This window comes from Eschrichtius robustus, chromosome 8, assembly GCF_028021215.1.
Source record: "Eschrichtius robustus isolate mEscRob2 chromosome 8, mEscRob2.pri, whole genome shotgun sequence".
In the NCBI taxonomy this organism is placed as follows: Eukaryota; Metazoa; Chordata; class Mammalia; order Artiodactyla; family Eschrichtiidae; genus Eschrichtius; species Eschrichtius robustus.
Genome location: NC_090831.1, coordinates 85,436,502 through 85,450,492, shown reverse-complemented (window position 1 = coordinate 85,450,492; position 13,991 = coordinate 85,436,502). Strand labels below are relative to the sequence as shown.

Sequence of the window (13,991 nt, the reverse complement as noted above, 5' to 3'; positions counted from 1 at the left end):
TGGATAATGCCCGGGTGTAAGACCCTGCTCTCCTAAGCATTTTGAAAATCTTGAGCAAACTCTTTCCTTAATACCCACTGTGCCAGGCCAGTGGTTCTCGGCACTGGCTGTGCAGCAGAATGACTTGGAGAGCTGAAAGAGTCCTATGAGCTCTCTGTACCCTAAATCCAAGTTGATAACTAAAAACCACCTGCAGGGAAGAATTGTTAGGCTGCTTAGGGAAATTTGTTTTTGTCATCTAAAACGATGTTGCATCAAATGAAGACACACAGAGCTCTATCTGCCTGAGGTCTGTTCTGTTTTTAAGAGCGTTATCTCAAAAGCTGGTGTTAAAGTGAAATTATTTAAGCTGAATCATACATATTCACTATTCTTGAAGAAGGGAGCGTGGAAGAAGAGAATAGGCCTTAGAATTTAAATATCAGCAGCATCACTAAAAATTAACTAACAACTGACATCATATAACTATGATGTAGAATTTTCCTACTTTTCCATAGTGATGGGGCTATGTGCCTTGTGTTTCTCTTCTAAGACGAGTGTGTGGAGTAGTTCTCTCACCCTGTCTATCTCTGGATATACAGGACGTTAGAGCTACGAGGACCCCTGCATAGAGATCACTTAGTTCTGGGGCTTTTGAGTCGTGTTCAGTAAGGGTTAGCCAGGCTCTCTCAGGAGCTAAGAAAGGAGACGGGTCCTATTTTCAATACTGATATGACAAAGCAAACGTAGCCAAATGTAAATAATCAGTGAATCTGAGATAACTGGGAGTTCCTTGTACAATACACTGTTGCACAATTTAAGTTTGAAATAATATAAAAATAAAAAGCTAAAAATATAGAAAAGAGGGAACAAGAAGTTTCTTTAGAAAGGATATGGAATAATCTTCAAAATATTTTAAGTGAAAAAAGGTACAGAAGGGTGTGCACAACAGCATGCTACCATTTGTCTGGCTTTGGTATCAGGGTAATACTAGGCTCAGTAAATGAGCTGGGGAGTATTACCTCAACCATTACTTTCTGAAAGAGTTGGTATAACAATAGCATTATTCCTTAAATGTTTGATAAAATTCATAAGTGAAGTCATCTGTGCTTAGATTATATTTAAAACCTGTGGCAAGCTTTTAAATTTTAATTCAACTTATTTAATAGATATAGGGCTATTCAGATTTTCTATTTCTTTATTGCATTGGTTTTGGCGATTTGAGTTTTTCAAGGAAATTGTAGATTTTACCTAAGTTGTTGAAAAATTGACATAAAATTATTCACAATATTATTATCCTTTTAATTTCTGTAAGATCTATAGTGGTGTCCCCTCTTTCATGCCCAATACTGGTAATTTGTATCTTCTTTTTCTCTTTATTAGTCTAAAAGGTTTCACTAATGTTGTTGATTTTTTCATAAAAACAACTGTTGCTTTCACTGATCTTCTTTATTGTGTGATACTACCTTAAAAGACGGCAGCTCCTAATGCCTACTTTATTATTATGGCTCTCTACTATTTATAAAGAACTGTGGGCTGGGACTTCCCTGGTGGCACAGTGGTTGGGAATCCGCCTGCCAATGCAGGGGACACGGGTTCGAGCCCTGGTCTGGGGAAGATCCCACATGCCGCGGAGCAACTAAGCCTGTGTGCCACAACTACTGAGCCTGCACTCTAGAGCCCAGGAGCCACAATTACTGAGCCCGCGCACCTAGAGCCCAAGAGCCACAGCTACTGAGTGTGCGCTCTAGAGCCCGTGCTCCACAACAAGAAGCCACCGCAATGAGAAGCCCGTGCACTGCAACGAAGAGTAGCCCCTGCTGGCCGCAGCTAGAGAAAGCCCGTGCGCAGCCAAAAATAAATAAATAAATAAATTAAAAAAAAAAAAAAAAAAAAAAAAAAAAAAAAAAGAACTGTGGGCAGCTCAGGGAATGGAGGGAAAACTCCAGAGAAGATTGAATCCTGGTAACAGAACAGATAGGACAATATTTCTTAACTTGGTTTGACATTATCTAGTGCCACAAGAATTGTTTTAATGAATAAGACCAAAATTTAAAACAAAAACTTCTGTATTTGACCATCTTGCATTATTATGTTATACACAGATCTCTACAACTTTATGTTTTTATCAATGACATATTGAGCATAGAGAAGAGATGTGTTATGATTCCAATCTGTTCCTGCCTAAGACATCCTTACCAACAGCTTTTCCTGTTTGCACAACATTCCGACTCGTTGTGACCATGACGTTTCCAAGTTTTTTGCCACGTTCACTGTTTTGAACAGAACTGAGTAAAGGAGAGAAATGTTAAGTACAATATTAAAAAATCCCTCAGGTATACATTCACCACTCCATAACCACCCCTCAAATCAGTACTGAGGAAAGAAGCTAAATAATTCATTATTTGTTATGCATCAATTAATTTACTAACATTTTAAGCATGTGAATTTTCAGAAAACACTAAAAGAATATGCAGATGAGCCAAAAAGTGGTAAGGGCATAAGGATGTATGCTTAACTCTCCCTAGAGTCACAATATGCTGAAGTAACTTCACCAGAATAAAAATGGCAAATCCGGCTATTAGTTCACACCATTCTCCATGAAACAGCAGTGTTTTCACTTTGAAACATACACACTGCTGAGCTAGAGAATGTTATGCACATATTTGGTTACTATTTGAAGCACAAGTCTGTGAAGTAGAGAAAAACAATTCCCAATTAGCAATGAAACACATGGCATAAATTCAGACGTAAGAATGTTCCTAGTATTTTCCCTAAATACTCACTGTGAGAATCTTAACTTCATGTCTGACACTGAATACTGGCCTTGGAAAGGATGGCTGTAAAACAAAGTTTGAGTTTAGACTATGCGTATTTCACCAATAAAGCTGCAACACAGTTATCACACGGAAGAATCAGGAAACCTCACAGGGGTGACTCAGCTGGGTGGCGGTGCTCCAAATGCGATATAGGAAACAGGGCTTTGATCACAGCTCTCCACTTAGTTATGTAAGTCCCTCTGAGCTTATGTCCTTGCTTGTAAAATAGGTGTGCTTTTTTTCTTGGGTGGGGATGGTTTGTGTTAGTGCTGCCCTAATGTTCTGATTTACCTGGTCTGGGGTGGGGCCCAAGCACCGACATTTTAAAATCAGGCAATCTGATCAACTTTATACACTATTAAACAAGGCGTCAATAAATATTCAAATTCTTATCTCATACACAGGGGTCTCTCTGTCAATGTCTAACAAAGAAAGTGACCCTAGTGAAATTTGTAGCCACTTATTGAAATATCAAAATGCTATTTATGGCTTTTCAAATGACAACAAATTGATATATTGGCCATATTAAGCATATGTTAACAACCCCTCTTTTTCTGGATTTCTGAATGACCGGTTGGAAAGAATAGAGAGATTAGTTCATCATTTTCTATTCCTGCAAACGCTGTGCTTAAAGGATGAAACATGCCTGCTGCTTTTAAGGGAAGTCAGAGGACTGCCTTCTCCGATCTTTAGGAGTTGAAGAAAGGGTTTCATAGATCTCAAACCTTACATTTAGTTTTGAATATTTCTAAATTATACCCACTGGTGACAGCTGAAGACTATCATTTCTTGTTTTGAATTTGGTGAAAATATTGAAAATCTGCTGATGGTCATATCTGCATAATTTCCCTACCTTTTTTTTTTCTGGTCCTTTTCTTCAGCTTTCTCCTCAATCTAAGTAACCGCCATTTATTTACATATTTTTAAAAGTATTGTTTTTACATTCCTTTAAAACGCATTCCAGCTAATCCTCACATGGACCTGCAACACAGTCTGTCGAGCTGCTTCAAGTTAAAGGCACTACAGCAGACGCAGGGGCTGAGTAAAGATCTGACCAGGCTAAAGGTCAGAGTACCGGGGAGAGACCAAACTGTGAACGGTCACTCCCCCAGCACTGTCACAAGGAGCGCCGCCAGGCAAACAAACTCACATCTGTTTCCCCTCATTACTCTTTAGAACACAGACCTTGTGGTTAGTGAGGGAGAAAACTCTGAACTCTTAGTCCTTTCGTTTAATACCACTAAAACGCTTGTGCCTTTTAATTCTCTATGTTTTTACCACACCCAAATGGCAACATAGGTTTCTGCTACAGCCCAGTATGAGGATTAAATTCCCCCAAATCGGTCCCGAACCTACTCATTGTTCTTGATAGGTACAAAGTATTGGCAGACATGTTCTCCCACACCCTGCTTCCTTACAGATGCTTCTGCAAGTTACTATGACATAATTCCTGGTTTTTGTGTTTGTAGCACCACTTAAATCACATCCCCCAGTTGAGCTAAGTTTACCCTAGTTCCCAAATAATATGGTAATCAATACTAAGTTGATTTTTGTCAGATTCTCACGGAGAAGTAAAGTTTAAAATACGAATGAAAACAAACGTTCAGCGTATGCTTGTATTGTAAATAAAAAATTAAATTTTTTAACTTAGAAAAGAAGTTCCCAAGATGTACGCATTATATTAACTGATCTCCTTAGACACTACTCTGCCATTCACACAGTATTATTTCTTAATGGCCCCACTCCCCAGCATGTTTAAATGTCTTTTACACGGGATAAAGTCTTTGCCCAGCAGTCGACACTGTGACAGGTATTAAATTTTGTTGGATCTTAGAATCTGACGTGGAAACTGCATCAGATTTGACTGCAAATCTAGGAGTTCAAATATTAACTTTACTTGTTCACACTTCATATTTTAAAATAACCTCTCAGTTTTAACCAGTGCTATTTCCCTCAAGCCTTCTGTCTCGCTTGACCATTCTGCTGAGGCACAGATCCAGGGAAAGGGAGGGAAGAACCATGAGGTAGCAGCACCCTCACAGGCCAGGACTTCGTCTCCAAATCACGCTGGAAGCTGGGAGAAATGTTAGTGCTTCCAAAATGCCTTGTGCTTTGTGGGTAAGAAGTGTGAATAGGGAAGCAGTTTTCAGCTGCTTCTCTGTACTTGGGAGCCTTTTTATAAAAATCTACTCAGGGAGATTCTTGAAGATATTCACAATATCATCAGAGTTAAGATACGATTTTCTTTATGTTGGGCCACACTTACTAAGTGAACCACCTCTATCAACCTTCAGAGGATGTGCTTACTTCGGATTTATTTCTGCAAGCGCTGGATGCTTGTTGCTGTTCCAGACCCTGTAGTTGTGAGTGTTCTTCCATGCTGTAACAAAGGTCGTCCCGTAGTCTGATAAGATCTTTTCATTATCTGTCAAGTAAATATTTGAAAGTTGAGCTGGACTGTAGCCAGTCAGGGATGTAAAGATTAATAACCTAAACCAGTAAAGAAATGGCTTTAGCCTCCCTGTCCCCCTGCTTTCTTGGGGAGACAGCCTACCAGATGTCAGGAATCTTGGGTCTAATTCCAGAAATCCTGTTAAGAAGCGATGTGGCCTTTGGTAAGTCACTTACTCACTTACAATTTCATTTTTCTTACTAGAAAATAAGGGGGTTGAGCCAAATATTTTCTAAGGTTCCTTAAAACTCCAAAATATTTCCAAGTTCTCCTTACCAAGGTAAGGAGGCATCGTATTATTTATTAAAATCTATAGGCTCGACAGTGGGTTAAACATACTGATGTATACACGTGGAGCAGGCAATTAGGGTATCTTTTCATCTTTTCACAAATGCCATTTTGCTAAGAAAGGCAACTAGAAAGAATACATTAATTGGTTCTTTTTAGACACTATTTACTTTTCTTTGCCTCACTATTCAGTGAAACTTACTCTTGAGTTTCCATACATTTCGCAGTCAAAATACTTAAAATAACAAGGGGATTCTCATATATTTAATGCTTAAAACTTTTTGGCTTTATCACCATCGAGGGGAAGCTTCAATGCAGAGCGTTTCTTCTACTTGGAAGAATAGAAAAGGTTTCGAGGACTGATTCAAATGGCTATTGCTTCCTATGTTAACTTCAAGTTGCTTGCTTTGAGGGTGAAACGTGACTTTTTTTGCTGGGAGAGGAAGAGAAGGACTAACACGGTTCTGTATGCAGCATAAGGAAGTTCTTTTAAGAACTTACTCCTCAAACAGCTCACTGGACTGAATTTCCGTTAAGAGCTTGGGCCTGAGCCAGACTTCTTGGGCTGAAGTCCCAGCTCAGCCTCTTACCAGGTGGAAGAGCAAGCTATTTAACCTCTCTATGCCTCACCTTCTCGTCTGTAAAATGAGGATGACACAGTATCTACCTCTAGGATTGCTGGGAAGATGAAATGAGTTAGCAGATGTTAAGTGCTCAAAAAAGGGGGTGCTGCGTATGTTACACGTTCCCCCCAAAAGTTAGCTACTATGTATTATTCAGTGCTCACAGCTACCGGGGCAAATATTTTTAAGAAGTAAATTAATTACTCAGGAAGCTACATGGCTGGTGGAGACTTGGGTTTTCTTACTAGATAAACTGAATGATTCTGGGTTAGAGGATTTAATTTTGGGGTCTCAGCTGCTACAACTATAGAAGAGACAGACATTAAAAAAAAAAAGTCCCATTAGCAAATAAGGAGTCGCTCTGTTAGCTTTCCTAACGAATGAAGAACATACCCGAAGCCTAGGTTTAAAACTATATATACTATGTGAAGAACTATCCTGGAAGGTGGCAGTGGTGAGGTTGATTTAAAAATACTAACACAACAATGTGAAGGTACTTAATGTCACTGTGGAATGATACACTCATAAATGGTTACGACGGTAAATTTTAGGTTATGTGGATTCCACTACATTTTTTTAAAAAGCAACTGCAAAATAGTTGGGTAACTGAAAAGAAGGAAAAACAAAAGCTCTATACTCTTTTAACACCACCACCACTAAAGCTACTGAATATATGCTAAGTGTCCAGGGTGGTAGGTGTCCACGGTGTGAGAGCTCATTGCAGAGCTTCATTTTCTCCTTGTATATATTCTTTTCTATGGGGAATGAGATAATTTTAACTCAGGAGTGCTTCTATGTTTGCCTGTTCCATTTTAACCACTTAATAGGGATAAAATTTCTCAGAATGGGGGATAAATTTGAAGGTCTAATCACTCAGAATGTGATCTTCAATGATTTTTATTTTTTATATTTCTCTTTTCACCCATTATATATCTTAACATGTAAGCAGTGTTTATAAATAGCACTCAAATACTGATATATCCTTCCATATGGTGGAATACTAAGGGGCCATGTAAAAAGTGATGAAGATCTGCACTTACTCTCTTGATAATACGTTTATGTTTCTATTATAAAGAAAAACTAAGTTATAAAAAACATGAAAAATGGGATCCATGTTTGTAAAAGGACTACCACAAATACCAACAAAACTAAAATCCAAAACACAGGCTTAGAAAAAGGTCTAGAAGGATATAAAGTACTCAAAATGCAAAGAGTAGTTAAGTCTGTATAAGGGAGTGACAGGTAATTTTTCATAAACTTGTTTCTTATGCAATTCAAAACATCGTAAGAGTTACAAAATGAGAAAGAGGCTGTGAGCTCCTTACCTAACTGCAGTGTGGCGGCCAGCAGTGCATGGATGTAGACCGCAAACTGGGCTCGAATCCATTCGTCGCCTCCCTCCCAGCCCGTGCCATCCAGGAAGACATCATCCCGGTTCTCGGTCACATGCCTCACTAGGTAATCTGAGAACCTTAGGTCTGCAGTGGTTGGGTTAAGCAGCTTCCTGAGTTCTGGATCATGGATCTGGATCAGAGCTTCTTCTACCTAGAGGGTACCCAGGTATAAGTCAGAGTCTGGGCATTCACGCAGATATCCATGCCACACTTTAAAGAGTAACTACTGGGGAGTTGGAGCTGGAAATAAAAAATAGGAATAACAGCATTCTCAAAAGGTGAGCCTAAGAAAGAGACAGGTTTTTTACACTGAAGTTTTTTTTTTTCTTTCACTATTTTAAAAATGCTCATTTTCTGTTCTTAGAAAATATATGCATAAATATTTAATCTTGAATTATAAAAGTAATTCATGTTGACTAAATATTTTGGAAAATATAGAAATGTATAGTTAAAATCACCTTTATCATACAAACAGAAATGAATACAATTAAATATAATTCCTAAAAAATTTTTCCTTTGATTGCACAGATACTTTGGAATATTTTTATTATGTAATACTTGATACAGAAAGAAATATATGTAACTTACAGGTTAGTTTTAAAGTATAATAATAAAACAAATACCCATGAACTTGCCAACCAACTTCAGAGCTAGAATGTAACCAATAATGCTGAGAAAACTCTGTGGTCCTCCCATCTGTATCCTCCTGCCTTGGAAAGTATATGTATTTTTCTCCCTCAAAATTGGGATACATATAGCTTTGAATCCCAGATTTTTCATTTATTGTATTATTAAACGTTTTCCCAGGAAGCACATTCTGGTACTTTCTGTTAGAAACTACAAAAACCTTAGGGTGGCCGAAATCACCCTCACACATTTGTAAAAATTAATTGTAAAATTGAACAAATTATTTAAATTTCTTATATATTAATAAGATGTCAAATATTTATCTCTAGTTCCTTCCTTTTGATAGCGGGGCATATTAAACAAGCTAGAAGTATTTAAAATATTTATACGATAAACACATTTTAATTGTGAGACTGTAGTAGGACCAGATTGCCTAGGTAGGAATCCTGGCTCATCCAGTTAGTAGCTGTCTGATCTCTCTGTTCCTTAGCTTCTGCAGGTGTAATACAGACAGTAACAATGCCTATTTCAAAGGCTGTTATGAAAACCAGACCAGTTCATACACCTAAGGCGCTCAGGATGCCTGGCAAAGGAAGCAATTATTACCACGATTAGTATTATTACTATGCCCCAAATTCCAATTAAGAAAGAAAGAATCAGAAAGAGAAAAACAAATACCATATGCTAACACATTTATATGGAATCTAAAGAAAAAAAAAAAAAGATTCTGAAGAACCTAGGGGCAGGACAGGAATAAAGACACAGACGTAGAGAATGGACTTGAGGACATGGGGAGGGGGAAGGGTAAGCTGGGACGAAGTGAGAGAGTGGCATGGACTTATACCAAATGCAAAATAGATAGCTAGCGAGAAGCAGTTGCAGAGCACAGGGAGATCAGCTCGGTGCTTTGTGACCACCTAGAGGGGTGGGATAGGGAGGGTGGGAGGGAGGGAGACGCCAGAGGGAGGAGATATGGGGATATATGTATATATATAGCTGATTCACTTTGTTGTACAGCAGAAACTAACACACCATCGTGGAGCAATTATACTCCAATAAAGATGTTAAAAAAAAAAAAAAAAAGAAAGAAGGAAAACAGACCAGCGGTGTCAAGGACCCACACTCATATGTAAACCTACTTCCACAATGGCATCACTGAGGTGTTTCTGTTGTCGAAAAAGGATGTTAGTAGCTCCAGCAACAAATCCTCGAATGGTGACATCAGAGAGAAGATGATGCTGCTGCAATGCCATATAAGGCAAACACAGGTACCCCTATGAATTACAAGAGTAACAGAAAATATTAGAAAAGTAAAGGAACGGCCACGTCTCTCCTCAAGCCTAGAGAGCGAATAGCAGGAAAAAAAACTCCCCATCTTTCCCCAACCCCACACCATTCCTAACACAGCTGATCTTTGACTCAATACAATAATATTCCAATAATAACAACCATAGGTCCTGACTGTATTAAGGCCAGTTAATTGCTAAGCGTCTCCATGAATGGTCAATCTTGGCAAAGTGGTCTACCATGAAGGTTGTCTCACTTGACCACTTGTTCCTCAGCTCAACTTAAAAGCCTCCACTGTAACTAACGAACCGAATTCTTTTTCATTTAGGAAATGAAGTAGTAAGCCCATTAAAAAGTATGTTGGGGCTTCCCTGGTGGCGCAGTGGCTGAGAATCTGCCTGCCAATGCAGGGGACACGGGTTCGAGCCCTGGTCTGGGAAGATCCCATGTGCCGCGGAGCAGCTGGGCCCGTGAGCCACTACTACTGAGCCTGCGCGTCTGGAGCCTGTGCTCTGCAACAAGAGAGGCCGCGACAGTGAGAGGCCCGCGCACCGCGATGAAGAGTGGCCCCCGCTTGCCGCAACTAGAGAAAGCCCTCGCACAGAAACGAAGACCCAACACAGCCATAAATAAATAAATAAATACTTAAAAAAAAAAAAAAAGTATGTTGTTTAGTAGAAAGCTGTTTGTTCTTCCAGTAAAATTTTAAAACACATGCATTTGCACATAACCAGCAAAGTACTATTATAAGAATAGCAAACACTGCATAGCAATTATTTTATTGTCCTATTGTTTAAAATTATGCAACAGTATTTTAAGACACTTGCTACTAAATGTTTAAAGCACAAATGACAGTGGCAGTAGTGTATTTAATCAATTTCCATTTGAATTGCATTTGAAAATACCATTGCCCTGAAAATTATACTTTAACCACCAAGCCACAGCAGGGAGTTAAGTGTACAGAAAGCAGCCTATATCCTGAAAATAAAGGTGTTAGCACTGGAGTGATGCACTGAAGGAGGAAATGGAATTTCTGCTGAAAGATTCTGTATCAAGACAGATTTCCAACTAGTGGCACAATTTGCATGTGAAGGCAGGAGGGAGGACTTGCTGAAAGCCTGAATTTGTTTCAATCAAGTTTGATGACAGTTTTATTCATTTATTTTTTACTCTCACCTTTTTTTAAGAAACACTGACTATAGTTATCTGGATAGTGTCTTGTTTCCCTCACGAGACGAATTTCTGGGAGGGCAGGAGACACCCCTTCTGCTACTGCATGTCCTTCCGTGCATCTACCATCTGCCTTGTACCTCACAGCTGGTTGTTATATACTTAACATGAGAGAAGACTTCCAAAAGTTGGAATATATGTCTAGAAACCTGGTTTTATTCTTCTTCTTGACAGTGTCTTCCTCTGCTCTATAATATGCCAACTAATAGAAGCAGCAAAAATAAATCTATGTCTATGCATTAGACATATTCAGTATATAGTGCTTCTCAACCCACACCCTCTTGTGACTAAAGGTGGAAAGGACCCCTGGTCCTTATGCCAAATCACTCAAACAGCTGGTGCAAGGCTCACAGGTCATGCTTTACTTTGTGTGCTATGTATTAAAAACAACAGGCTCCCTGCTCCCCAACTACCTGTTTCTAAACATAAATACTACAGTATTGAATGCTCTTTCAAACTTGATATGGACCCCAGAATACCCTACTCCCCCAACTAGGCCTGAGAATCCTTCTGATAAAGGCACTCTCAGAACTGCCAATTTTTACAAAGATTGATTTAATTGCTCATAGTATTGCATTTCATAATTGATTCTGTTAGAGAAGAAAAGTCTACTGTCAACAGCGGAATTCTTGGCTAAGTCTATAACAGCATGAAAACTAAGAATGTGTTTTTTAAAAAAAATCAATAGTTCAAAGCTTTTTTAAAAAATGAAAAAAATATTCCCTAAAATATTATACATATATATAGTCTTTGACCCAGCATTTTACTTCTCCTGATTTATCCTACAGATACACCCGTTCATGTGTGAGATTTGTAAAAAGTTATTTATTGCAGCATTGCTTATCATTGCAAAAGACAGGAACCCTAACTATTCATGAACAGGGCAATGAATAAATGTTCTTCTATATGATGGAACACACTGCAGCGAGTGATGAAGTTCATTTCCAAGGAATATTTTGCTTAAAAAAAAAAAAAAGACATAGATAAGGTTGGTTGCCACTGGGGAGAGCAACTGAATAGCAGGGGATGGAATGAGAGAGACTTTTTATTATAGATGCTTTGGAACCTTTTGAATATTGAACCATGTGAAAGTATTACATATTTATAAAGTTATTTTAAAGAGTAGATCCAAATGGCCTTAAAATTTTGCCATCATTACTTTTAACGATGGTCAATTTAGCCTAAATCTTTTAAAGGTCTTCAGTGTCTGGTGGCAGCAAGAGCCTGGGTACTTTCACATAGAGTAGCCTCTACACCCAAACTCACCATGGCTTTCCACTTTTCTAGGATGCTTTAACTTCCACATTTGGAGCTGCAATATATAATGGTTTAAAAAAAAAAAAAGAAAATTGAAGAGATATTTGCACACCTATGTTCACAGCCACACTACTCAAAACAGCCAAGATGTAGAAGCAACCCATATGTCCATCGATGGATAAATGGATAAAGAAAATGTGGTATATACGTACAACGGAATATTATTCAGCCTTGAGAAGGAAGGAAATCCTATCATATGCTACAACATGGATGAACCTTGAGGACATTATGTTAACTGAAACAGGACAGTCACAAAAAGATAAATGCTGTATTATGATTCCACTTATGTAAGGTATTTTAAAGTAGTCAAGTTCATGGAAACAATGATGGGTGCCAAGGGCTGGGGTGAGGGCAGAATGGGGAGTTGTGGTTTAAAGGTTATAGAGTTTCAGTTTTGCAAGATGAGAAAGTTCTGGACATCTGTAGTACAACCATGAGAATACACTTAACACCACTGAATTGTGCACTTAAAAATGGTAGAGATGGGGCTTCCCTCGTGGCACAGTGGTTAAGAATCCGCCGGCCAATGCAGGGGACACGGGTTCGAGCCCTGGTCTGGGAAGATCCCACATGCCGCAAAGCAACTAAGCCTGTGTACCACAACTACTAAAGCCTGAGCTCTAGAGCCTGTGAGCCACAACTACTGAGCCCACGTGCCACAACTACTGAAGCCCGTGTCCCTAGAGCCCGTGCTCCACAACAAGAGAAGCCACTGCAATGCGAAGCCCACGCACCACAATGAAGAGTAGCCCCCGCTCGCCGCAACTAAAGAAAGCCTGCGCACAGCAACAAAGACCCAACGCAGCCAAAAATAAATTAAAAAATAAAAATAAATCTTAAAAAAATGGTAAAGATAAATCTTATGTTGTTTTTTTTTAAACCACAATTAAAACTAAAAAACAAATAACATCAAAAAACACACCTCAGCTTGGTAAACCTGGCAAACCTGTTGTGAGCTAATCTGCTAGAGAGCTGCAAAAGCATACTGCCTTCTCCACTGCGACTTGGGAAGGGCTACAATGCCATCAGGACCAACTGCCATATTCTCATCTCTCCTCTGTTCAGGGATGATAAGCATGTTCATGAACTGGAAGCCTCCATACTGCAGGGATGTCAGTTCTCTCCAAAATTTTATCGAGCGTTTAAAGGTAATCTCTCAAAATCTCAACCTGTGTGAGTGAGAACTTAAGTTGATCCTAAAATTAATGTGGAAATGCAAAGGGCTAAGAAACTCTTGAAGAACAACAGCAAGAGGGGAAGCCTTTTCTCTGCCTGACACGACATACATGGTAATTAACACAGTGCAGGACTGACACAGGGATAGACAGATACACCAATGAAACAACAAAAAACACAGAGACAGACTCCCTTTCTTAACCACACACAAAAATTAATTCTAGGTAGATAAAACCCAAAATGTGAAAGTCAAAACTACAAAGCTTTAAGTCCCACAAATCAGTGATGACAAGGGAAACAATCCAGAAGCTTTGAAGAATGAGTACACAAAGGAAAATCCAAACGGTTAAGAAGAACATGAAAAGATGCTCAACCTCAATAGTGACTACTGAAAAAAAATTACAAACTAAGAGCCAGAAGATACTATCAGATTGGCTAAATATCAGGAAGTTTGATAATAACAAGTGTTGGTAAGAATGTGAAACAATGGGAACTCTTAACCACTGCTATGGGAATGTAAACTGTCACAACCACTTTAGAAAACAGTTTGGAATTATTCTAGTAAAGCTAGCATACCCATACCCTGTAATCCAGTATTCCCACTTCTAGGTGCTGAATCCTAAAGAAATGCTTGCATGTATACAGCCAAGATTTCTGAATAAGAATTTCATAGAAGCATTATTTGTAGTAGCCAGAAATTGGAAACAATGTAGATCTCCATCCACAGAATTCGTAAGCTGCATAATAGCTGAAAACAGAAAACTACAGAGGACTAATAATACACAACTTCACGCAAAAT

At 38.8% G+C, this 13,991-nt stretch overlaps 1 protein-coding gene across 3 annotated transcripts in view; it reads right to left on the bottom strand.

The window, feature by feature from the left end:
* AVL9 (AVL9 cell migration associated) overlaps positions 1-13,991 on the bottom strand; it is an 86,052-nt gene that overhangs the window by 32,328 nt on the left and 39,733 nt on the right. For all 3 annotated transcript variants that reach the window (XR_011074700.1, XR_011074701.1, XM_068549265.1), the window contains exons 11-15: positions 9,322-9,456; positions 7,487-7,706; positions 5,106-5,223; positions 2,766-2,819; positions 2,179-2,267 (exon numbers count right to left, since the gene is read on the bottom strand). Coding sequence is in view for 1 of the 3 variants with exons in the window: in XM_068549265.1 (XP_068405366.1) it covers positions 2,179-2,267; positions 2,766-2,819; positions 5,106-5,223; positions 7,487-7,706; positions 9,322-9,456 (616 nt within the window). In the remaining 2 variants the exon portion in view is untranslated. The remainder of the gene's footprint in view (positions 1-2,178; positions 2,268-2,765; positions 2,820-5,105; positions 5,224-7,486; positions 7,707-9,321; positions 9,457-13,991) is intronic.